Raw genomic sequence first — 25,940 nt, forward strand, 5'->3', positions numbered from 1 at the left:
TGCTGTAAACGGGACCCAGGTTACTTGTTCCATTGCCCTGTTCCTGAGGTCCTATTACGCTTGCTACTTTGATTGGCTCCAGGGTCAGTGGACCTGGGTTCGTTTTCTGGGACTCTTACACTGAGCTGCATCGCAGATTAACTCGGGTTATTTTGGCAGTGTAACGGAATTACACATTGGCCCTTATTCTGATTGATTCGGATGGCTCCGAGTGCGGAACGGGTTGGTGTTTGCGCATGTGCAGAGGCGTATCTGGGGAACTGCGAACGCCTCACACGTACGAACACGGCACGAGGTTCCTGCAGAAAATGATTGTACGGAACCATCCGAGCAGGGGGTGGAGAGGGGCGTGAAGGGCTGGTTGGGCTCATTACCATATGCATATGCCCCGCGGTTCATGGGCGTTCCCATGAAAACGCTGGGTATACGTATGGTAATCGGGTCGTGATGCGCGCGTGGGGGGCGGACATATGACATAGCCGGATGCCAGCTGCCCGCCCATATCCCTGCTTTCATTACTTGGTGCTGCCTGACTGCTTGTTCCATCATTCGATGGTCGGCAACCATCGGAGGATGGGGGAGGTTCCCACAGATGGAGGAGGTGTTCACATGAAACATCCACTCACGGTCCGTTCGGTCGGTGTTTTACCGCATTCGGACGGTGTGAGCGATCCGTACGGTAGGCGGGGCTAAGAACACTCGGTTCCTGTCCGAAATATGCATCCGTCCGATTCTACTAGAATAAGGGCCTAAGGGTGGAATTCTGTTAAAACTGATAATTTAACAGGGGCGATAAACAGTGGTAGAGAATTATAATCACCTCCCTGTTTGACCTCACTGTAATTCTTTGGGGTGCTGGAGGGTGTCTGCGGGGACTCCACACCATTCCGGGAGTCTCTGGGACATTGCAGCAGTGTAGGCAAGTGTGTGTTTGTATATTGTCACCAGAGCTTCCTGAAATCGTAACCGTACCTAATAATGTTCCTTGTTTCAGGCAACGATGCTTACTTACATGTGTAGGAATGTGCAAGCGACAACGTGTTGCCAAGATTTCTGGTGTTTAATTAAAGTGCAACAAAGCTTTATATGTGCTGAAGGTGGAAGAGACTCTGTGCCAGATGTTATAGCCGTAGGGTTGTGGCAAGTGCAGAGATTTCTACTATTTAGCCGCCAGGTTTTTAAAGGGACATAACTAGATCGGCTTTACCTTTAACTAAATACAACATTTCCACTTCTCCTGACTTATAGCTGAATCTTTCCGCCACTCAGGCTGGTGTGTTCGGTCCTCTGTATTTACAGTGGAATTATCTTCCCTAAACTGCCTACTGCTTTCTGCTGAAGTTCTAAGAGCAGAAAAGTTTCAGAAACCATTAACACTAATAGCATATTGCCGTAATATCTGTTTATATACCACATGCGTCCGTACTGTGTGAACGGGTCGTTAATGGTTTTACTAGAAGTGCTGCTCTGCTCTACTTCACATTGAGATAATACCTCCAGATGCCGGGTCTGGTTCTCTTCACCGTGACTTGTAAACACAGGTGCGAGAGCCGCATACAATACATGCATCTGCTAGTATAGGGAGAACTCTCCCAGGCTGTCTGAGAGGATGCAGTGCCAGTCGCTGCCACTAGAGGGAGAAGTACAACAATTTACCATAAGCATTGTACTTTGCGGAATCTGATATATAAGATGTGTACATTTGGTGACAGCTTTTTTTCATCTGGAACATACTCTTAACTAAAAAAAGAGAAGACAGTATTATAATTTAGATATAACAGATATCCAACAAGCAGTCTTCTATGGGATAACTGGCCAATGAAAGTGTAATGAGAGAGCACAGTCACAGTCCAGGTTAGAAGTGCATAGTCCTTATTTAATCTTGGCCTAGGACTAGTCGCCACACTGCTTGTAGACCATACTTATTGGATTATGATATAATATTATGCTCTCGTGTTTTATTAGTGAATCAATTTCTGGAAGAAAAAAAAAATGTATTGATGAATGAATTTATTGCGACCTCTGTTCTCTCTCTGAAGGTTGTTGGACCTCCCGGCACAGGAAAAACAGATGTGGCCGTCCAGATTATTTCCAACCTTTACCACAATTTCCCTGAGCAGCGGACTCTAATCGTTACTCACTCTAACCAGGTGAGCGTTGTGCTGTAGTGTCGGGGACCGGGACCGTTTGGGGGCAGTTACAGACGAAGCCACGCTCATCGTTACCACAATCCAGCTGCTTGTGCTTGTTTATCGCATCAAATTTGCATCTGCAGTGCGGAATCGCCCCGCTGTGACATCGCCACATAATGCATTTCTGTGAGCTGCAAAAGCGAATTAGATGCTCCGGCATGGCAACGGGATTGCACCAATCGCCATGGATGTTGCGCATGAAGATTGACAGGCTGTGACCGTCCTCAGGGCATTTCTTAGCTAGTGACTGCGATCCCAAGCGCAACTGCAATGGCTCCATTCTCTTACTTCCGTCGCCATTTTGCACAATCACTGGGCTACTCAGGAGTTCTGTAACCGACCAATGGTGTTACTGGGAACATTTTCATATTTTACACACTACTGCCGTGTCCAGTCTGCGTAGCCCTAGGCTTACCACTAACATTGATGTTCCTCATTGTTCCGTATACTATGAGAGGGTATGTAATGGCCCTGGTGGGTGTCTCTCCTCATTCTTGGGCAGCGGCTTCACTTTGTATTTTTAGCGGCTCCTTAGCGTAGAGAATTGCAGTTGTGTACAAACATGAATTAGGCTTATATTCGCAGCTGCGGCTACAATTGCATACATCTCAGGATCATGCTCTAGAACAATTCTTACCGTATATATCTGGGTTCCGCTGTGTGGGACGGAGTGTGGGAAAGCAGAGCAGTGATGTTGGCATGTCAGTGGACGGCGAGGAGCACCTATGTCAAACAGCCGATTCCTGATTACTAATAGACGTTGTTTGCAGGTCACCAACTTCATGAAATGCATTGGGCCAGTAATATAATACTGACCACATTAATTGCATCTGCCATTGTATTGCATCTCTTACTGTTGTGGTGTATCACTGAAGATGTCCTCTTGTGTTTATAGTTGGACTATGATGAGTTTGCCTAGACTGGACTCATCCTCTCTATAGTGGGACTAGAATAGTGCAGCGGTGTCAGAATGAAGGTGTGCTCAGTAGACCTATTGGCCGCGGCTCTATTGAACTGTTTGTAAAATAATAGTTCTCGATCAGTAACTTATGATATATGTAACCTGGAGAGAATAACTGAGGGGCTGTTGTACAGTTGGATATGTTTTGAAGTGCATAGGGTGCAAATCTGCAGTGCAATGAGCACACCTGCCTCTTCCTGTCACCCGCTGCCTCTTCCTGTCACCCGCTGCCTCTTCATCATTTCCCTTTCACCCACTACTTCTCCCCATCAGTCTCCCTTCCCCTGTCGCCCACTGCATCTCTCCATCACAGTTTGCCTCTACAAGTTACACCGATGCCTCTCCCTGTCACCCTCTCCCCATCACCCACTGCCTCTTCCTGTCACCCTCTCCCCATCATCCACTGCCTCTCCCTGTCGCCCTCTGGCCATCACCCACTGCCTCTCCCTGTCACCCTATCCCCATCACCCACTGCATCTCCCTGTCATCTTCTCGCCATCACCCACTGCCTCTTCCTGTCATCTTCTCGCCATCACCCACTGCCTCTCCCTGTCATCTTCTCGCCATCACCCACTGCCTCTCCCTGCCACCCTCTCGCCATCACCCACTGCCTCTCCCTATCACTCACGGCCTCTCCCTGTCACCCTCTTCCCATGACCCACTGCCTCTCCCTGTCACTCACTGCCTCTCCCTGTCACCCTCTCCCCATCACCTACGGCCTCTCCCTGTCACCCTCTCCCCATGACCCACTACCTCTCCCTGTCACTCACTGCCTCTCCCTGTCACCCTCTCCCCATCAGTCACGGCCTCTCCTTGTCACCCTCTCCCCATCACCCACAGCCTCTCCACATCACCCTCTGCCTATCACCCACGACCTTTCCCCATCACCCTCTGCCTCATTGTCACCCTCTCCCCATCACCCTTTGCCTCTCCCTGTCACCCTTTCCCCATCACCCTCTGCCTCTCCCTGTCACCCGTTCCTCATCAACCACTGCCTCACTGTCACCCTCTCCCCATCACTCACTGCCTTACTGTCACCCTCTTCCTATCACTCACTGTCACCCTCTCCCTGTCACCCTTTCCCCATCACCCTCTGCCTCACTGTCACCCTCTCCACATCACCCTCTACCTCACTGTCACCCTCTCCCTGTCACCCTTTCCCCATCACCCTCTGCCTCACTGTCACTCTCTCCACATCACCCTCTACCTCACTGTCACCCTCTCCACATCACCCTCTACCTCACTGTCACCCTTTCCCCATCACCCTCTGCCTCACTGTCACCCTCTCCACATCACCCTCTACCTCACTGTCACCCTCTCCCTGTCACCCTTTCCCCATCACCCTCTGCCTCACTGTCACCCTCTCCACATCACCCTCTACCTCACTGTCACCCTCTCCCTGTCACCCTTTCCCCATCGCCCTCTGCCTCACTGTCACCCTCTCCACATCACCCTCTGCCTCACAGTCACCCTTTCCCCATCACCCACTGCCTCTCACTGTCACCCTCTCCCCATCACTCACTGCCTTACTGTCACCCTCTTCCTATCACTCACTGTCACCCTCTCCCTGTCACCCTTTCCCCATCACCCTCTGCCTCACTGTCACCCTCTCCACATCACCCTCTACCTCACTGTCACCCTCTCCCTGTCACCCTTTCCCCATCACCCTCACTGTCACCCTCTCCACATCACCCTCTACCTCACTGTCACCCTCTCCACATCACCCTCTACCTCACTGTCACCCTCTCCCTGTCACCCTTTCCCCATCACCCTCTGCCTCACTGTCACCCTCTCCACATCACCCTCTACCTCACTGTCACCCTCTCCCTGTCACCCTTTCCCCATCACCCTCTGCCTCACTGTCACCCTCTCCACATCACCCTCTACCTCACTGTCACCCTCTCCCTGTCACCCTTTCCCCATCACCCTCTGCCTCACTGTCACCCTCTCCACATCACCCTCTGCCTCACAGTCACCCTTTCCCCATCACCCACTGCCTCTCAATGTTACCCTCTCCCCATGCTACGGGAGGCTGCTATCCATTCACGGTTGCGGCTTTGCCACAGTAGTGTGTGGATCGTAGATGTGTGTGCTACTCAGCAAGGCTGTAACAGGACATAGCTGTATATAGGAATTACATATGAATACTGCTTATTCCACACATTTCCACACTAAGTATATGCAGTTTCAATTGAAAGTACAGAATTAGGTAATATTAGGTCCTACGTAAATGAAGTGTGTTATTCCCTGGTACATACAATATAAGATGTCGTAATGAGGCCATTGTTGTAAATACCCAATTCTATGTTAATCTGATTGATAAATGAGATTGTCAGTAGTATGCTGGTAAATGGATCATACATCAGACCAGGTCCTCTCCATAGCCAGAACTGTGCGTGTCTCTTACAGATGCTGTTATACTGATAGCATGGAATAAGTCTCCAATAATTCCAGCGATATAAGATCTATCTCTGACCTTGGGCAATCTCACACCGCCATTGTCATTATTCTCAGTGGAGCCTGCGATCTCATCCAATTTACCCAGCTCCCAGCTGAATTCTAGGCCTTGTCGCTAGTGCCGCCATCAGATGGCGCTATCCCCTTTGTCCCTCCTGGAGGTCTTCTAGCTGCTTGACCAATAAAATGCTGAGATCCCTCTGTGTGTATGCCAATGGCTCTTGTGGTGTGTTCTAATGACACGGTTTGTGGATGTCCCTCGTCATACGATCTCCTCTGTTATTTGATTCCTTCTCTGTGTGCGGAGACATTTTTTCTTGGGTATTCCAGGCCTCTCAATTATTATAATATTTGTTTTGTCCCTCTATGATGTCTGCTTCCACCCCCCCCCCCCTCCCCTGCAGAATGGGGTCTGGGTCATTGGGTCAACCCAATTTAGGTCAACAACTGAAGGTCGACGAGGGCTTAGGTCGACACATAGGTTGACAATGGTTAACATGAGTTTTTTCACAGGTTTTATCCCCGAATGTCGACATGAACACCGTCAAAGTGTGCCGCGCTCGCCATGTTTCGAGTACGGTGCTGAACACTGTATTTTATTCTCCCACCACGCCGTGCTGCATTGTGGGACATCAAATACCGCTTGTCGGCACGTATCGGCTCTAAAAACTCATTAAAAAACCCATGTAAACCTTCCCATTGTCGACTTAATGCTTGTGTTGACCCTCCAACCCTGTCGACCTTAGCCATGTCAACTTATTTCAAGTGTCATCCCAAGGCCTGTCGACCTTCAGTGGTTGACAAAATAACATGTCGACATGTGAAGTGTCCCTCAGCACTCTCCCATTGATTCCTCTGTCATTGATGCTACATATGTCTCCTCCCTTTTCTCCTAACCTCCACCTGTCTTCCAGATACTGCCTCTAATTTGTCTTCTTTATGGCCACCTGTTACCTGGCTGAGTACGTTCAGATGCAGGGAACTTGGCGTCTGGCCCCCTTTTCTCCTAGAACACAAACATGCCGTTTCTGAATGCTTCTCTCCACCTGTCCCTATCACTCTGCAGGCTCTCAACCAGCTGTTTGAGAAGATTATGGCCCTTGATGTTGACGAGAGGCATCTTCTGCGTCTGGGGCACGGAGAGGAGGAGCTGGAGACTGAGAAGGATTTCAGCAGGTGAGCTGCGAGGAGGAAGGATAATGAACCCCCCTTAGAAATCACGTATGGCCGTCACATCTGACTCCGCTCTGCTGCTTGTATAATGACCGTAAATACTATGAATAGCAATTCTTTTGTTGGATGAAGTGGAACAAATGGCATCAAGATTTCTGTAGACAAAAAAGTATATTGTAAATAAGGGGAACACAATTGTACAAATGAAATATCGGTTTCCCTAGTTCCAATAGTCAATATCAGGTGTTGTGTTGACGTTGTAATCCTACTACATGATCTGTCTGCTAGAACCATCATTGACCAATAATTCCACGATAATACCCTAACACCAATCAGATAAGCACATGATGACTCTGGCAGGATTGGGAGTAGGCGGCTCTTACAGTTGTATTGTGACCTCACTTTACCAGGTATGGACGAGTGAATTATGTGTTGGCGAGGAGGCTGGAGTTGCTTAAGGAGGTGGGACGTCTACAGGAGAGTCTGGGAGTCCCTGGAGATGTGTCTTACACTTGCGAGACTGCCGGACACTTCTTCTTGTACCAGGTGAGTATCCTGTGCCAAACACCAATTTTCTCTTTCATTATGCCTGTGGGCATCTAATACCTTGGGGTGTACCGTTAGCCATCTCAGTAGCGTGATCAGCCAATTGTAGGGTCCCCATAGATCTGAAAAGTTACAACAAGAGGCTACAGTGTGAGAAGTATGGTTCACTGGCCTGTATGAGAAGTATGGGTTCAGTATGAATCACATGTCCGAAACTGGGTGTAAATACCAAGGGTCAATATCCCAACAGGCATAATACCCACAGATTTAATGCCAACACGCAATATACCGCCATGATCATAAAGCCGACATTTGGCTATCGGCATTGTGGTTCATCAGTGTTTTAGTATTTTGATATTGTCGGTGTTCTGTACCTTTCAGTATTTTGTCCATGCCCATTTGGTTTTGGGGATTCTGTTAATCGCTATTTATTCCTTTGGCAAATTAATGCCGATAAAATTAGAATAGAAATCAAAATAAACGTTTTTTCTTTCTACTCAAAGATCCTAGATTGGAAAAGAAACCTGACAGATTAACAGTACACAATAAGTAAAAGCCCTCATACAGGTCTGTTACTAGTGAGATGTAGTGGCGGATTGTGCTGTGTGTTTGTAATTCACCTTACCGGATACTGGTTACCTGACTAAAGGAGTGTACATACGGGACACAGTCCTGGCGATGTAGATGGCCAACTACATTGTGCCTTGCCCAGCCGCAGCCAAATACACAGTGCAGGTGGCGTCTAGTGGAAATATTCTTGCATGTACTGTTTATTTGACCAGGCGATAGCAAAGCTACGGGACCGCGCATTGATATCGCCTGCTGTGTACACACACGGGACGATTCTGCATAACCTTCTAGGTGATTTTGATGATGTAGTCAAAATCACCTGGAAGAATCGCCCCGTGTGTACATGGCTTAAGAAGTAATGTTACCTGGTTTTGCAAATGATTGACTCTGGGTCTTCTCTGCAGATAATGTCTCGATGGGAGGCCTACCTGAGCAAGGCAAAGACCAAGTCCTCCCAAACCCCAGAGGCCAGCGTTGTTACCAAATTCTTCCCGTTCCACCAGTACTTCTCCAATGCCCCCCAACCCATCTTCAAAGGACGATCCTACGAAGAGGACGTGGAAATTGCAGAAGGGTGTTTCCGGCACATTAAGAAAATATTCACTCAACTAGAGGTTTGTAGTGTCCCAATACTGATACATAGATCCGAGTGTCGTCATCGCCACACTGTATGTATGTAACGTGATCCCACCCTGTAGCAGACGTCACATCTTGTGAAACAGAACACCGCACTGGAGGGGAATTTTATTTGTTAAAACTTGCATTGCCAGATAAGGCTGAACTATGTTTATGTAGTTAAGAGTCTGTTAAGTGAGCGGCTAGCGTAGATGTTGGAGGATTTGAGGGATGGGATGGAGATCTAAATACAAGCTATGCGGTGCTGAAGGAAGGGTGCCATATGTGGCAGCAGTTATACACACATGAGCGAACTTGGGATGACAGAGCTTATTAGCGAAACGAACGTTGGCGTTTGGAAAGTGCTGTTAATGTTATTTTTAGTCTCTCTCATGCCGCTGCATACACTATAAGCACACAGGTGCTAGGAGCCATAGGCATTGTTACCAGCAAGATCCTTATACATCCAATCCCTCACAGGCTGCCTACATCTGATATGCCAGTGTAAACCTGCACATTGATTGACAGTGGTGTATTAAAGGGGGGAGCCAGTATTCTGAGTGACATATGACTATCTGTATCACATGAGGCAGGACACGGTGAATGAAAGCCGTGTGCTCACTAATATATACACATAGAGCGCCTCCCAGCCAGCCTGAGGAATCGCCAGATCCCCTGTGCTGGCACAGGCTGGTGGTCAGGTGCTCCATCTGTTGGGGATGGGCAAGCGTCTCACATGCGCGTCCTGTCAGCACGGCGGCGGAGAGTGGATTCCCTGCCCATCTCTACTTTAGGGAGCTGGATGGGCGAGTGGTGGGTGCAGGCAGCAACGGAGGAGCGCGAGTGTCTTGTGCGTGCGCGTCCCCTTCTGGCGGGTGGCGCACATCGATGATTGCCAATTCTATCGCCAGGAGCAGCTCAAATGAGAGCTGCTCCATCTGTGAGCAACTGTGCCTCTAATGTGTATGTGACACTAACCACTGCAGTGAGTACGGGTTACAGCGCAGTGTGAGTGGCAGTGACTGTGCCTCTAATGTGTATGTGACACTAACCACTGCAGTGAGTATGGGTTACAGCGCAGTGTGAGTGGCAGTGACTGTGCCTCTAATGTGTATGTGACACTAACCACTGCAGTGAGTAAGGGTTACAGCGCAGTGTGAGTGGCAGTAACTGTGGGCCCATTAACACAGAGATAAATATGCTAATAGACTTTATATGATAAGAGACACAAGAACTCAGCCGGTACCGATACACCCAATAGCAGAAGATTGGTGCATTCAGCTGCAGACCGTGCTATTATTTCTCGGGTACAATTAGAAGTGGTCTCTGCGGTAACATTGGATTCGTTTACATGTGATTTGTGTCTATTATTCTGAAGTAACTTCATTATTGAAGCTCTGGATTCTGGACAACCGAGTGCAATATTGCCTTATGAAATGTTGGGCTAAAGGGAATGTCATTTTAGTAGTATCTGGCTCCTGGATGAACATTGTCTAGGTCAGCCGCTATTGGTCGATAGTGACTAGGTCAGCACCTGAAAATGGTCAAAATACCATAGGTTGGCATTGGCAGAAGGTCCACACGAGCTTATGGTCGACACTCAAAAGGTCACCAGCATGTTGGTCGACATGGGTTAGGTCGACAGTCAAAAGGTTGACATGGGGTATTTGACATTATTTTGAGCCGACATGTGCCGACAGGCGGTATTTCATGCCCTACACCTACCTAGGGGGTGGTGGGAGAATAAAATATTGTGCCCGCAGCATGGCGAGTGCCGCCGTGCTATGTTTCAGTGTCCATGTCGAACTAATGACCCTGTCGACCTAACGATGTCGACCAACATTCTTGGGGACCTAATGATCCACACCCACCTGGATTTGTCTTGTAAACTCTACTAAAAATAAAAATATATATTTTTTACTTCTTGCAACATAAATCACTGCGGAGGTTGGCGCTATTTGTCTATGTAAATTGACAGAGGTTCCTCAGAGATCGGCGGCCTGCAGGGCAGTGTGATAACCGCGCTCTCCTTTACCTCCGCAGGAATTCCGCGCTTTTGAGCTTCTGCGCAGCGGACTGGATCGCTCAAAGTATCTGCTTGTGAAGGAAGCCAAGATCATCGCCATGACCTGCACCCATGCTGCTCTCAAACGCCATGATCTTGTGGATTTAGGATTCAAGGTAATGTGAACAGACCAGGGGACAATCAGCGTAAAACAATTAATAAATAAAGAATAGACTTGTACATTCTGATTTCCCAGCACGTTGTGTGGGGCACTCGGGCATTGTCGCAGTTGTTTGTGTCTGTTGCCTGCAGTAGCAACAAAAGTGTTTATGGGGTTATTGGCCTAGGATTTTTGCAACTCCAGACAGTTCTGTTCGTCGTCTCCAGACGGTCACCTTGAAGATTCCGCGCCGTTCTTGCTGACTCCTTGGTTCCTGTGTTTTCTCTGCAGTACGATAACATCCTGATGGAAGAATCTGCCCAGATTTTGGAAATTGAGACCTTCATCCCCCTCCTCCTGCAGGTACAATATAGGGCCATTGGTGGGTACAATATAGGGCCGTGACCTCTCGTCTTGAACTGTGCTGGAAGTAATAACAGTTCTCTGAAGCTTCTCCACGTAACTGAATGCTGCTATAATAGGTTTTCTGGGGGATAACCTTTAACCTCTGCTAAAGGGTCCCCAGACAGAGATTAATGTGGTCTTACAGGGAAGCCGGTCTCTGATCAAGCTACAGGGAAGCATACATAGCTTCTGCTTGCAGCTGTTGTGCTGATGGGTGCGTTTGTTGCGGTCATCCAGTTGGGTGCCCAGACACCGAGAGGCGCGCACAGTACTTTGCACAGGTTTAGAAATCTTACGCATTTTGGGTGTGATAAGCATTGGGTGACCCCAGAACTCACACCCGTCTTCAGAAGAGCTTAACCCGGCGTCAGTACGGTAGAAAATTGTTACCCCAGCAGTCAGGTGGGTCAAAATTACCCTGAATTATTTAACCTCACATTTCTTTTTTTTTTTTTTTTTAATGATTTGTAAATTCATCGGTATATCTTTTTGTTAAAAAACTGAAAATAATTAACAAAAATAGACATCCTTAGTCTCGCGGTTATTAAACTAGATTAAAGTAAACTTTTTGACATAAATTTTACGTTTTGATGTTAGTGAATACGAGATCTTTGGGAAATAAAATAATAAATAAGTCTTATACTAATCACTTTCTGCAGTACGGAACAATATGTTCAGGGCAAATAAACTTTCTGCGGAATTGATGCTTTGTTCTGACTCTAAGAAAGATTAATTAGGTTGTCGTTCCCGGCAATCCATTTTGAAGCAAAACCTAGAAATGATAAAAAACAATAAACACTCCACAAATTTGGTTTAAAATTGTAAGATCGGCTGTAAGGTTGGGTCATATTTTTTGACTTTTGCGCACGTGAAGTGAAACTGCCCAGGTTATAATAACCCCACCTGACTGACGCCAGGTTAATTAATCAATTTCTTACTAGGGATGGCCATTGTTGCCATAGCCATCAATGTTTGCCATTGATGGCAATAGTGCAACTGGCCATCGATGGTGTTAAAATAGGCAACGGATGACCATCGATTTTTTTACCGATCATTCATTTTGTTTGACTGATTGGCCTGTGGGCCAATTAAAACACAGGGGCGGGTCTTTGTGGGTGGCGGGGGATGGAGCTATGCTCCGTGTCCCGGCACTTTGAAAAAAAAAAAAAGTACTCTTTACCTAGAAGGGCGGCCATCGCGGGCATCGCATGTACCAAAAAATCGCATGCGATGCGACTGACGCGATTACCGCGATTTCCCATAGGGAACAATGTGAAATGTCCCAATTGACCCGATTTTCCATAGGGAACAATGTTAAAAGGCCCACAGAGGCCAAATAGCCACCCTGAAGTGTGAAATGCCCCCCCCAATTGTTAACGCCACCCCACGATCAACGTCAACCCGAAGCGTGGCGAGGGGCGGCGGTACGCGTCCTATGAACTTTTCATACCTCCACTATCCACGTCGGCGTGGAGTTGAGAATAGAAAGTGTGACGAGCGCAGCGAGCCACCAAGCCTGAAGCGTGGCGAGCGGACACGGATACCTGTGAAGCCCGCGAGGGGACGCGTATACCTCCACGCTTCGGGCTCGCTGCGCTCGCCACACTTTCTATTCTCAACTCCACGCCGACGTGGATAGTGGGGGTATGAAAAGGTCGTAGGACGCGATTTTTTTTCCTTACGATGCCCACGATCAAAATCGTGGGCGCCCTTCTAGGTAAAGAGTACCAAAAAAAAAAAAACAGCATAACCCATCGATGGAGGGAAACCATCTGGTTCTCCCCCATTGATGTCAAAAGTATTTGACATCGGCCATAAACCATCGATGATTTCAAATCATCGATGGTCGATGGCCATCCCTATTTCTTACATGTGCCCAAAAACAATAAAATTTCCTCTTTTATGTGTGTAATTCAGTGCATTTGTCTTGTTCTCCCCCCCTTCCCCCCCATTCGACCCCACCCTCAGAATCCAGAAGACGGCTTCAGTCGGCTGAAACGATGGATAATGATCGGCGATCACCACCAGTTGCCACCTGTCATTAAAAACATGGCCTTCCAGAAGTACTCCAACATGGAGCAGTCCCTGTTCACGCGGTTTGTCCGCCTAGGCGTGCCAACCGTAGACCTGGATGCCCAGGGAAGAGCCAGAGCCAGGTAAGCGCTCTGGAGAAGTTTGGTAGAGGTTTTCCTGTGTCTAGTGCTATGTAAATGTCTGCTCTGACTCCATTGTCATTTGCAGCTTGTGCAACCTTTACAACTGGCGCTACAAGAGTTTGGGGAACCTGCCGCACGTGCAGCTGCTGCCGGAATTCCGATCCGCTAATGCCGGATTACTCTATGACTTCCAACTTGTAAACGTAGAGGACTTCAATGGAGTAGGGGAGTCTGAGCCCAACCCATACTTTTACCAGGTAACGGGCAGGACAAACTCTATGACTATTTGTTTGTGGATTTATTTTAGGGCAATTGATGGAAATACATTTTCGCCTTTGATCTAATGGGAAACAGGGGCGCTACATGTTTGCTATAATTGTGTTCCCTATGCTGATCTATAATATGCCAATACATTACACTGATGATACTTGTATGTGAGATATTTATTACATACATGTGTTAGTTACTCGGACACTAATTAGCGGTATCACCTTGCAGAATCTGGCCGAGGCGGAGTATGCCGTCGCGTTGTATATGTACATGCGCCTTCTTGGATATCCCGCCAATCGTATCAGCATCCTGACCACGTATAACGGCCAGAAGCATCTGATCCGTGACATTCTCAATCAGCGGTGCGGCAACAACCCTGTGATTGGACAGCCGAGTAAGGTGAGCATCAAATCATTGGTTGGATAGTTATAAAATCGTCTTACCTTTATGTGTATTGAATGAGCATCCTCCCCTTTCTGGGGGGGTGGGGCTAGCCAAGCTTTAATCCCTCCATCCCCAATTCCTAGGGGGTACCTAGCCAAGCTTTAAACCCTCCATCCCTATGGGGTACCTAGCCCAGCTTTAAACCCCACCATCCCTTATCCCTACAGGGCACCTAGCCAAGCTTTAAACCCCACCATCCCCCATCCCTACGAGGTACCTAGCCAAGCCTTAATCAGTGTGAGGACCATGGATTTATTCGCAGCACACTGCCACATCTGCAGATTGTTACATTAGGGTCCTGGGCTCTGGTTGGCCGTGTCCTTCTCATAGTACAGTAAACACCGTTTGCATTGTGGATAAGAGGCCAAGGAGGCCTCTGCATTATATTGTAAAAATCTAATATACAATTACTTACGCAAAAAAATGCCTGGATTATTAAATAAAAAATGCCATCTTTTATCTACAGAAGCTGCTTTGATTGCACTGCTAGGCATCAAGTTAGACATCAAGGATCGCAGGCTATCAGAGATTCAGCATTGTCCTCTAACAGAGGGATGATAATGTTATTTCTTGCAGGTCACCACGGTGGACAGGTTCCAGGGACAGCAGAATGACTACATCATCCTGTCACTTGTCAGAACCAAGGCTGTGGGTCACCTGAGGTAAGAGAGCTGCACTGGAGACGTTTCTTCCCCTCCGTAACCATACAGATTGTATTACTGATAGACAGCAGGCGCTGGGAAAGGCCCTGACAATATACAGATTGCAGGTTAGGATTGGCTGCTGCAGGCCCTCATCCAGCTTCTCAGTGTGTGGTCCGGTCACATAGCATGGTACAGGCTTTAGGCATCCGACTGCCTGGACTACAATGCCCAGCAGGAGGGTCCTGGTGGTTATACATCATGTTGGGGGTAGTGATCCCTGCTTGGAATACAAGAAAGCGCCGTGTATGGGCATGAGGAGCAGTGTGTTGATCTCCAAGCTGCCTAAGGTGTGACTAAAGTATTATTGTCTGGGGTTGTGAAGTGTTTTGGAGAAGCTTTGCGCTGTCGGTTCCCAGTAATGACGCCATGCATGGCATCTATTGGGCACTGTGTACATATCTGTGAGCACTCGCTGCCCTGGAAGCACTGGATGTAAAAGTGATGTTATCTGGATTCCTCCTGGTTTATGTAAGAGATCTGAGCTGGCGTTTCTCCCGCTGGAATCGCTGGAATAGAAACATTCCCTGTGTGTGAGGGTCACTAGACCTGGTGCCTTACTGCCACCCCTTGTAAGGGTTACTGGCCTTCTGTACCCCTGGTGCCTTACTGCTACCCCTTGTAAGGGTTTCTGGCCTTCCGTACCCCTGGTGCCTTACTGCCACCCCTTGTAAGGGTTTCTGGCCTTCCGTACCCCTGGTGCCTTACTGCCGCCCCTTGTAAGGGTTTCTGGCCTTCCGTACCCCTGGTGCCTTACTGCCACCCCTTGTAAGGGTTACTGGCCTTCCGTACCCCTGGTGCCTTACTGCCACCCCTTGTAAGGGTTACTGGCCTTCCGTACCCCTGGTGCCTTACTGCCACCCCTTGTAAGGGTTACTGGCCTTCCGTACCCCTGGTGCCTTACTGCCACCCGTTGTAAAGGTGCCCATAGACGGTCCGTTCCCGGACCGTCCGTTCTGTACTATGAGATGCGCGCTCCCGCGCATCTCATCGTACGGTACAAAAAGTATGTGCTGCACATACTTTTTGTACTAGGTACACATCGCATCGGATCACAGTGCATGCACAAGGCATGCACTAGGGATGCGATCCGATGCGATCCGATGCGATGCGTGCTTATTAAGTCCCGAACGGATCCGTTAAACGGACCGTGTATGGGCACCTTCAGGGTTACTGGCCTTCTGTACCCCTGGTGCCTTACTGCCACCCCTTGTAAGGGTTACTGGTCTTCCGTACCCCTGGTGCCTTACTGCCACCCCTTGTAAGGGTTACTGGCCTTCCGTACCCCTGGTGCCTTACTGCCTCCCCTTGTAAGGGTTACTGGCCTTCCGTAGCCCTGGTGCCTTACTGCCACCCCTTGTAAGGGTTACTGGCCTTCCGTACCCCTGGTGACTTACTGCCTCCCCTTGTAAGGGTTACTGGCCTTCCGTACCCCTGGTGCCTTACTGCCACCCCTTGTAAGGGTTACTGGCCTTCCGTACCCCTGGTGACTTACTGCCGCCCCTTGTAAGGGTTACTGGCCTTCCGTACCCCTGGTGACTTACTGCCTCCCCTTGTAAGGGTTACTGGCCTTCCGTACCCCTGGTGCCTTACTGCCACCCCTTGTAAGGGTTACTGGCCTTCCGTACCCCTGGTGACTTACTGCCTCCCCTTGTAAGGGTTACTGGCCTTCCGTACCCCTGGTGCCTTACTGCCGCCCCTTGTAAGGGTTACTGGCCTTCCGTACCCCTGGTGACTTACTGCCGCCCCTTGTAAGGGTTACTGGCCTTCCGTACCCCTGGTGACTTACTGCCGCCCCTTGTAAGGGTTACTGGCCTTCCGTACCCCTGGTGCCTTACTGCCGCCCCTTGTAAGGGTTACTGGCCTACCGTACCCCTGGTGACTTACTGCCGCCCCTTGTAAGGGTTACTGGCCTTCTGTACCCCTGGTGCCTTACTGCCGCCCCTTGTAAGGGTTACTGGCCTTCTGTACCCCTGGTGCCTTACTGCCGCCCCTTGTAAGGGTTACTGGCCTTCCGTACACCTGGTGCCTTACTGCCGCCCCTTGTTAGGGTTACTGGCCTTCCGTACACCTGGTGCCTTACTGCCGCCCCTTGTTAGGGTTACTGGCCTTCCGTACCCCTGGTGCCTTACTGCCGCCCCTTGTAAGGGTTACTGGCCTTCCGTACCCCTGGTGCCTTACTGCCGCCCCTTGTAAGGGTTACTGGCCTACCGTACCCCTGGTGACTTACTGCCGCCCCTTGTAAGGGTTACTGGCCTTCTGTACCCCTGGTGCCTTACTGCCGCCCCTTGTTAGGGTTACTGGCCTTCTGTACCCCTGGTGCCTTACTGCCGCCCCTTGTTAGGGTTACTGGCCTTCCGTACCCCTGGTGCCTTACTGCCGCCCCTTGTAAGGGTTACTGGCCTTCCGTACCCCTGGTGCCTTACTGCCGCCCCTTGTAAGGGTTACTGGCCTTCCGTACCCCTGGTGCCTTACTGCCGCCCCTTGTAAGGGTTACTGGCCTTCTGTACACCTGGTGCCTTACTGCCGCCCCTTGTAAGGGTTACTGGCCTTCCGTACACCTGGTGCCTTACTGCCACCCCTTGTTAGGGTTACTGGCCTTCCGTACCCCTGGTGCCTTACTGCCACCCCTTGTAAGGGTTACTGGCCTTCCGTACCCCTGGTGCCTTACAGCCACCCCTTGTAAGGGTTACTGGCCTACTGTACCCCTGGTGCCTTACTGCTACCCCTTGTAAGGGTTACTGGCCTTCCGTACACCTGGTGCCTTACTGCCACCCCTTGTTAGGGTTACTGGCCTTCCGTACCCCTGGTGCCTTACTGCCACCCCTTGTAAGGGTTACTGGCCTTCCGTACCCCTGGTGCCTTACAGCCACCCCTTGTAAGGGTTACTGGCCTTCCGTACCCCTGGTGCCTTACTGCCGCCCCTTGTAAGGGTTACTGGCCTTCCGTACCCCTGGTGCCTTACTGCCGCCCCTTGTAAGGGTTACTGGCCTTCCGTACCCCTGGTGCCTTACTGCCGCCCCTTGTAAGGGTTACTGGCCTTCCGTACCCCTGGTGCCTTACTGCCGCCCCTTGTAAGGGTTACTGGCCTTCCGTACCCCTGGTGCCTTACTGCCGCCCCTTGTAAGGGTTACTGGCCTTCCGTACCCCTGGTGCCTTACTGACGCCCCTTGTAAGGGTTACTGGCCTTCCGTACCCCTGGTGCCTTACTGCCGCCCCTTGTAAGGGTTACTGGCCTTCCGTACCCCTGGAGCCTTACTGCCGCCCCTTGTAAGGGTTACTGGCCTACTACACCCCTGGTGCCTTACTGCCACCCCTTGTAAGGGTTACTGGCCTTCTGTACCCCTGGTGCCTTACTGCCACCCCTTGTAAGGGTTGCTGGCCTTCCGTACCCCTGGTGCCTTACTGCCACCCCTTGTAAGGGTTGCTGGCCTTCCGTACCCCTGGTGCCTTACTGCCACCCCTTGTAAGGGTTACTGGCCTTCTGTACCCCTGGTGCCTTACTGCTACCCCTTGTAAGGGTTACTGGCCTTCCGTACCCCTGGTGACTTACTGCCGCCCCTTGTAAGGGTTGCTGGCCTTCCGTACCCCTGGTGCCTTACTGCCACCCCTTGTAAGGGTTGCTGGCCTACTGTACCCCTGGTGCCTTACTGCTACCCCTTGTAAGGGTTAGCCTGTGATGCCCTCTGCCATTGGCAGGTAGGAGTGTGGCTCGCAGCTGCTTGGGTGAGAAGGTGACAATCCTATCTGTGGCCCAGGCAGCATCACCGGTCTTCTCATTGCAGAGACTTCATTGCGATGAGTACAGATGACCAAACCCGGTCCACAGGACAGGTTTTAAGGATATCCAGGCTTGAGCACAGTTGGTGTATACAATTTAATTTAACCATCTGTGCTCAAGCCTGAATATCATTAAAACCTGGACTGTTAGATGCCTTGAGGACAGGGTTTAGGAACAACGGCCTTAATACGTGGCTTTACCCCCAAGAGGGAGACACGAAGCGCACCTAAAGATCTAAGATGACAGCGTCTGGGGGTGTATGTCACCTAAGCAGGGAACCCTGCAAGCCTGTTCTGAAGAATGGGTCCTGCCCAGGGACATCTTTTACAAGTAGTGATGCATTTGTAGTGGCTATAAAACTATAAGCTGGCATTCCAAGGGTTAATAGCACAATCATTTTTAAAGTAGGAATTTTCTGAATCCTGAATTTAGTTCCCAATGAAATGAAGTTCAGGGTTCTATCACTGAACAGTGGCGGCACATCAGATTGGTAAATGGCTGGGGGGAGTTGCTAGGGAATGGGATCTCTGCGCTACAGTATGGCATGCATTTGATAGGTCGAAGCACAAAAAAGCTCGTCCTAGCAATAGGCGACACATGCAAAAGATCAACATGAGTTTATATGGAAGGTACCATCCACGTTGACATCTGTCTGGGGACGGTAAAGTTGGCGAGTAAGTGGTACTCTGATTTGGGATACACGTGATGAAATGGACAAGTTCACCCCAAAACATGAAGAATAACCAAAAGCAATCTTTTGTCTATGCTTGTGTACACTGTATGTTTGGTGTCGACCAATTGACTGTCTACCTGTAAGGGGGTTTTCTGTCTTGCCTATTCAATTCTGCCATTAATGACAGCATTGAAGGGTGTCAGATCTGACTTTTTAAAAAGTCGGTTCTGTTTTGTCGGAAACGGCTGCAGATTGACGAAGTAACGGCTGTTTTTAGACAATCCGCAGCTGTTTTTTTTCCCAACACTCGACAGCAGGAACATTGAATTTCAGCTGACAAGTTACAGTGGGAAGAAACTAAAACGGCCCAGGATTCCGACAGTCGGGAATGCCGGAGTGAATACCCGCTTAGACTGTAACCAGTGTGTGTAGGGAGTAACGATATTAGAATCCCCCCCCCTTTTTTTTTTTTGCCTCATTCCTCGTGCACCTGGGAATGTGATGTATCGCACAAACCAATCGCATTGTTATCCTATCCTGTGATACTCACCCATTGTATTTATTGGTGTACGCTCTCTGTGGGAATAGTGTGTAACATGTCCTGGTGTCTGCGCTTCTCTTGTAGGGATGTGAGACGTTTAGTGGTTGCGATGTCCAGAGCGCGCCTTGGTCTGTACATATTCGCTCGAGTCTCCCTCTTCCAGAACTGTTTTGAGCTGACCCCTGCGTTCCGGCAGCTGACCGCTCGCCCGCTGAAACTGCACATCATCCCCGGGGAAACCTTCCCAACGCAGAGGAAGGTGAGAAGCGCTGGGAAATACACAGCACCCGAATTAGTGCCGTTTCCTTTTGTCTGAGACACAATCTACAGCCGCAAACACACAATTGTCTCTGTGACCTTAGTAATAAATACGGGAGTGCCGGCTTTAGAACATGAGGTATCAGTTTGTTTCGTTTCTCGTTCGGGTTGAGAATCCGTTGCAGTGATACAAGTGTTACATATCTAACTAATCAGCGCAGTCCCGTAAAGTGGGGTTTTCACAATTAAGATGCAAATTTGAGCAGTATCTCCAACTGCGATTGCAGCTCCCATATGTTTCTGTAAGGGCTGCTGTGCTGCCGGATTTACCAAGCCCCAGCTCACGGTGAGGGCTTCATTGTAAATTCATTTTGACATTGCGGATTCACGCAGAAAATATTTATCACATCTGCATTACAAATGTGCATTGTGATCAATATGACTTTCATCAGGACACTACGCAAAGCGCACAGCGAAAGCCACAATGGAGTAGCTGGAAGGAAATCAGTCTGTGTCCTGAAGTGGCCCAGTTAAAGCAAAAGCCTCAGTCGTGTTGCATTAAGCCAGTGATACCGTAATAATAGAACGAGTTTGATCGACATTGCAGCAGAATGGGCAACTACAGCGTCCTGAAGGGCTCAGCAGTCAAGGACCCAAATAGCCAGAATAGTCGCTAAAGGTGCTTCTACCAAGTATTACCATAGGATGTGAATCATTTGTTTTTATTTATTTATTTACAGAGCACAGAGTATTTAAGTAGGGAGTTTTGTGATGATCATTGGTATAAATGGCAGGATAATCGACGTTAAAACTAGAATATGATGTCCTAGCTGGCCACAAGGTAGGATGAAGACTTATGCTGTATGTTTTACTTTCCAGAACGGTGAGATGCCACCCTACTCTGCCCAAGTGATTAAGAACATGCCAGAGATGGCGGCATATGTGTACAACATGTATCTGCACATGGTGCGGAGCGGTCAGCAGTACCAGTCCCAACAGGTAAGCAAAGCTCAGGTGAGGCAATGTTAGTTACACCAGTGCTCCCAACATACACCGGGCAGACAGGTACACCTGCTGCTGGGACTGCTTATGCCGGCATTGCACAGTACGTTCCAGTTCTCTCCCTCAGATGATTTAAAACTCAGTGCGCACAGTACAATTATTGGGCTGATTTGACAGCAATAGGGTGATCACCCTGTTTTCTCTCATGGCGTTAAGCCAGAAAGGCTCAGCTTCCGATTATCCGAACATTCAGACTGGTAGAATATATACAGCATAGCATCCGCTACCCTAGCACTACAGTGGGGGAGCCGGCGGCTGCGGTAGGCAGTGATATTGGGGCAACACTCTGACACGCTGCCTCCTGTGGCAACAGGACAAGAGGACACATCGGTATCAGCCAGAAGGTCCTGATATCATGCAGTGTGTCCCTATATTATCTACGTTGTATCCTAATTTCCTCACCCTCCTTGTGGTGGGCATCTGCATATTCAGAGTGGTGTGGCAGAAAATCCCTAACTTGTATTTAGCAGAATCACTGTGTGTCTGCTGCCCTTCCGCCAGGGGCGTCTTTAGACAGGAGGCGGACCATGTGCGGCCTGGTCAGCGCGGTGTGGGCTCTAGAATTCTCTAATGCTGGCCTCTTCATACATACGGCTATGGTATTTTGGATCTACAATGTCTAGGTCTAACAGTCATATGGTCGACAGGGTCAAAAGGTCAACAGGATCCAAAGATCGACATTCAAAAGATCGACATGAGTTTTTCATGTTTTTTGGATGTCTATGTTGACATAGGTCGGCATGGACACCGTCTAAGTGCACCGTGTCCCCTCGCTTGGCTCACTGCGCTCACCATGTCAATCATGAGTCCGGATACCATACATACATACTATATGTTTATATATAATTATATTAGGAACAGCAATACCCAGCGCACAGATCTCTCAGTTTCCCAGATATTGTCCAGAATATGTCCAACAATGTGTGCAGCCTTTTTTCAATGGGATTGTACCAAAAATCCCCACTAAGGAAAATTCCCCCCTTGCAAAAGAAGGGAGAAAGAAAGCGCACCAATGAGCAGACGTATCATAAAAATGGGAAGCGGTCATCTATTAGAATGAACTTAGGTCTACAGTCATTAGGTCGACCCCACTAGGTCGACTGGCAGGAAGGTCGACCTGACTTAAGGTCGACATGGGCCAAGGTCGACATGACTTAAGGTCAATTTGCATAAAGGTCGACATGAGGAAGGTCGACTGGTCATAAGGTCGACATGGGTTTTTCACTGTTTTTTTGAGCCGACATGTGCCGACAGGCGGTATTTCATGCCCTACCATCCACTAGGGCGTGGTGGGAGAATAAAATAGTGTGCCGAGCGCAGCGAGGCACCGTGCCTGAAGCAATCGCGAGCGATGCGAGGGTCCGATTCTCATTGCCAACTGTGTCCATGTCGACTGTGTCGACATTCGGATAAAAAAACAGTGAAAAACCCATGTCGACCTTATGACCAGTCGACCTTCCTCATGTCGACCTTTATGCAAATTCGACCTTAAGTCATGTCGACCTTGGCCCATGTCGACCTTAAGTCAGGTCGACCTTCCTGCCAGTCGACCTAGTGGGGTCGACCTAATGACTGTAGACCTAAGTTCATTCTTACAGATGTACCGATTCCCATAAAAATATACATAAAAATCAGCGTACATTTTTTATGATACATCTGCTCATTAGTGCGCTTTCTTTCTCCCTTCTTTTGCAAATATAATTATATTAATACAAAAAAACACTGAAATACTTCTTTTCATTTGCGTAATATTTATTTTAGCAATGAAATACTATATCAGAATAAAAAGATAACCTTACAAAAGTGCCCAAATGTTGTACTGTAAAGACCCTGAAAAATTGTATGACTCATTAGGGGCCCGCTCGCACAGTGCCCGTGGGACCTGGAGCGCTATAGGCTTAGACTTGCGCTTGTATCACTTGCCCACTTTTTGGGCATGTGGTGGTAGTGATGCGGTAACAAAGTACACAAGCATAGGCGGATTAAAGGGGGGGGGGGCACCAAGGCACGTTCCACTCCTGTAATTTAGGACAATTTTTATATTATTGTATTCAGTTGCCGCAACACAGTCGGCACAAATGGTCGCTGGTTATTTATTTAGCACCGGTTAGAAGATAAAAGACAGAATCTGATTGTTTGCTATGGGCAATCTTAGTACACTTACCCCTGAGCTTGTGGATTGTTACCAGCTTATTATATTGAGGGCGATGTGTGTTCTGTGGACAAGGACAGATCTGATCAAACTCTGAGTAGATGGAGAACAACAGTTTAGCTAGAACTATTCCTTTATACCAGCACGTAAGTGACTGCAGCAATACACTGTCTCAATGCAGTAAGGACGGAGTGTGTTTATGTGGCGGAAGGATAGATAGAAAGCAGCAGGAGTTTCCCTTCTGTTCTTGGCCCGTTCCCAGCCGTTCAGCACTAAATCTTTCCGCAGAGTCCTGGAAGCGGTTACACAGCAGTCTGAATGTGCTGCGGGTGCACTAATCCTAATGATTGTGTGCAGCTGGGAATGGAAAAATATCCCCGTCTTCCAAGGGAAATCCAACGTTACTGTTTCAGATCGGCTTGGGTACTACAAGGATACATTCAGGGATTTAACCCTTCCCCTGTGCAGTTGTGCAGCCCGGCCGCTCGGTCCTGGGTTCTGTTATAAGATGAGTGTGCTACGTTCAGCGCTACTGTTATTATATGTAGTAGTCTTTGGGCCTGTGCTACAACACATCTGGGTCCGTGCCCACTGCCATCCTTTTGTTCTCTGTACCGCCCCTACCCGCTCTGCCACCACCCTCGGTCGTGTCTCACCAGGCAGAGGGAGCCCCCACTGTGCACATATGTGGCTGTGTTACAGACCTGGAATCCCAGTATTTATGGGTCCTGTATTAGGAGGCTTAGGTACTACGGTGGTTCTGCAGTTACGGCTGTGTAGAAGGGATGATGTACTACCAGCACAGGTCTGACCAGGTGGGAATGTAACGGTCAGGAGGAACCGAGCGGATGCAGAGGTGCAGTAGTGGGTCTCACCTGTATAATGAGCGTTTGTAAGTCAGAAGAAAGTGTGAGCTTATAGACAAAAGATGGAAGAAAGCCTTGGCCACATTCTACACCTAGGGGATGCGGGACGAATTCGCTAGCCTGTCCGATGTTTGGGTTTTGCGCATGTACAAATGCCTTCGGCGAGTTTCACACTCACTGAAGCACTCGCTCCTGGATGGGGCAGGCAGGGGGCAAAAGCAGCGGAATGCCCAGTGTTTTATGGGCACGCACATAGGCCACTGGGCACACCCCTTTGAATGCAGGAGTGTCGATGCCTGCTTGGGGTGGGCGCATGACGTCAGTGCCTGCCCCAAATTTGGCCATCTCCGGCCAGAATAAAAGTGAGTCTAGATTAACTTTTATCCACAGACGGAGGTAATATCATTAGATGGTGAGCATGCTAGCGAGAGGATTCGTGCGGTGGGGTGGGGCGTGTGGCCGTGCGGCGTTAGCTGTTCGCTTTGCTGAGATTACACGAAGCTTCGCGAACAGGTCTGAATTATAATACAGCAAGTAGAGTTTGTATGTACTTAATGACATATATCTGTATATCCCAACAGGGACTGATGCCTCCACCTGCCTCCACAACGCGGAGGGACCCTTCCTATGAAGAGGAGATGGAAGTAGAAGAGAGTTTACCACAAGGGAATGGAGCAGCAGAGATGGTGACTGGGGCCGCTGCAGAAACATCTGTTGCAGAATCGTTGCCAGCGGAGCCAGACAAGGCGGCCGTTCCTGCACAGAGTAACCAGAGTGATCCCAGGGCCCTTTCTGCAGAGGGAGGGGACCAAAAGAAAGAAGTAATCGGTACACCAGAAATAAGTGAGGACGTATCGGGGGACGTTAAGGGAGAAGCGCAGGAGCCCAGTAACGTTCAGGAGCCTGACCACAGCGGACAAGAGAAGCCGGCCGCAGCACAGGATGCAGCGCCTGAGATCCTAGCAGCGCCCAGCGAGGCAGCGCCACGGCAAGAAGAAATGGAAGCAGACAAAACCGCAGCAAAAGTGCCGGATGAGAGCAGCCAGCCGGACGAGGAGGAGGGGGAACATCAGAAGATGCCAGAACATCCAGGCAGGGACAGCGACAGTGAATACAGCGAAGATGAAGGCACAGAGAACTAGCCTCTGAAACCTTCTCCCCATGTCGTAGACCTTTCTTGCCAAGGGAGGCTCTGGATATAGTGAGATTAAATGTCACCACAGGAGAGAATGCCCATATCTTTACCATGTGTCTGCACTACATTCCCTGGCATCGCCCTCATTTATAGTCGTGACACTGATGAAGCTTGTTCACAAAGCACAGTGATCGGCCAAACAAAGACAATGCTTAATTGTCGGCAGATTGTGGACACAACCATTCCATTACTGCTGGATGAGAGAAGGTTAATGCGTGCACCCTCCCTGGCCGCAGCGGGGGAAACAGAGGGGGCCTACATGATTCACAGTGAATTTTTTGAGGTCCACCCAAACCATGGAAACTTTTTTTTACATAACTTGGCAGTAAAGTTTATTTTGTAAAAAGGAAAAAAAAATCTGCTCTCGTCTGGTTATTCCTATTAGCAGTGGGACGCTCAGACGCTGTGTATGTGCTTGTGTATTGTACAGTAGCGTGCAAGCCTAGTCAATGGTATAATTCATATAGGCCAATGTAGCTGTACTGTAAAAAGTATTGAAATAATATTTCAGTATAAGACATTATATGCCCCAGCTGTGCCATAGGTAGCCATAATGTAAATTATTATTGGTATTTACTTAGTATTTCTATTGATGAGGCTTTGCCTTCTACAGAGGTGTCGTTAGTCCTGGCAGAAGCCCTGGTCCAGGCCACGACCCACTCTGGCGCTACTGTATAGAAGTAGTGTAATCTGTTGTAAATAAGTAGTGTACAGCACTACTATGAGTGGTCACTAGTGCTATCCTGCCTATACATTG

General features: G+C 49.0%; 1 protein-coding gene across 1 annotated transcript in view; it reads left to right on the forward strand.

Moving 5' to 3' along the window:
- Positions 1-25,544, forward strand: part of AQR (aquarius intron-binding spliceosomal factor) — a 62,540-nt gene extending 36,996 nt beyond the window's left edge. The window contains exons 23-35 of the mRNA XM_083166894.1: positions 2,040-2,150; positions 6,677-6,786; positions 7,194-7,329; positions 8,304-8,513; positions 10,558-10,695; positions 10,971-11,042; positions 13,053-13,240; positions 13,326-13,497; positions 13,739-13,909; positions 14,531-14,616; positions 19,735-19,909; positions 20,788-20,907; positions 24,570-25,544. Of these exons, the coding sequence (XP_083023020.1) occupies positions 2,040-2,150; positions 6,677-6,786; positions 7,194-7,329; positions 8,304-8,513; positions 10,558-10,695; positions 10,971-11,042; positions 13,053-13,240; positions 13,326-13,497; positions 13,739-13,909; positions 14,531-14,616; positions 19,735-19,909; positions 20,788-20,907; positions 24,570-25,130 (2,250 nt within the window). The 3' untranslated portion in view covers positions 25,131-25,544. The remainder of the gene's footprint in view (positions 1-2,039; positions 2,151-6,676; positions 6,787-7,193; positions 7,330-8,303; positions 8,514-10,557; positions 10,696-10,970; positions 11,043-13,052; positions 13,241-13,325; positions 13,498-13,738; positions 13,910-14,530; positions 14,617-19,734; positions 19,910-20,787; positions 20,908-24,569) is intronic.
- Positions 25,545-25,940: the final 396 nt, after the last annotated feature.

The sequence above is a fragment of the Crinia signifera genome, chromosome 12 (assembly GCF_055691185.1).
Source record: "Crinia signifera chromosome 12, ASM5569118v1, whole genome shotgun sequence".
Lineage (NCBI taxonomy): Eukaryota > Metazoa > Chordata > Amphibia > Anura > Myobatrachidae > Crinia > Crinia signifera.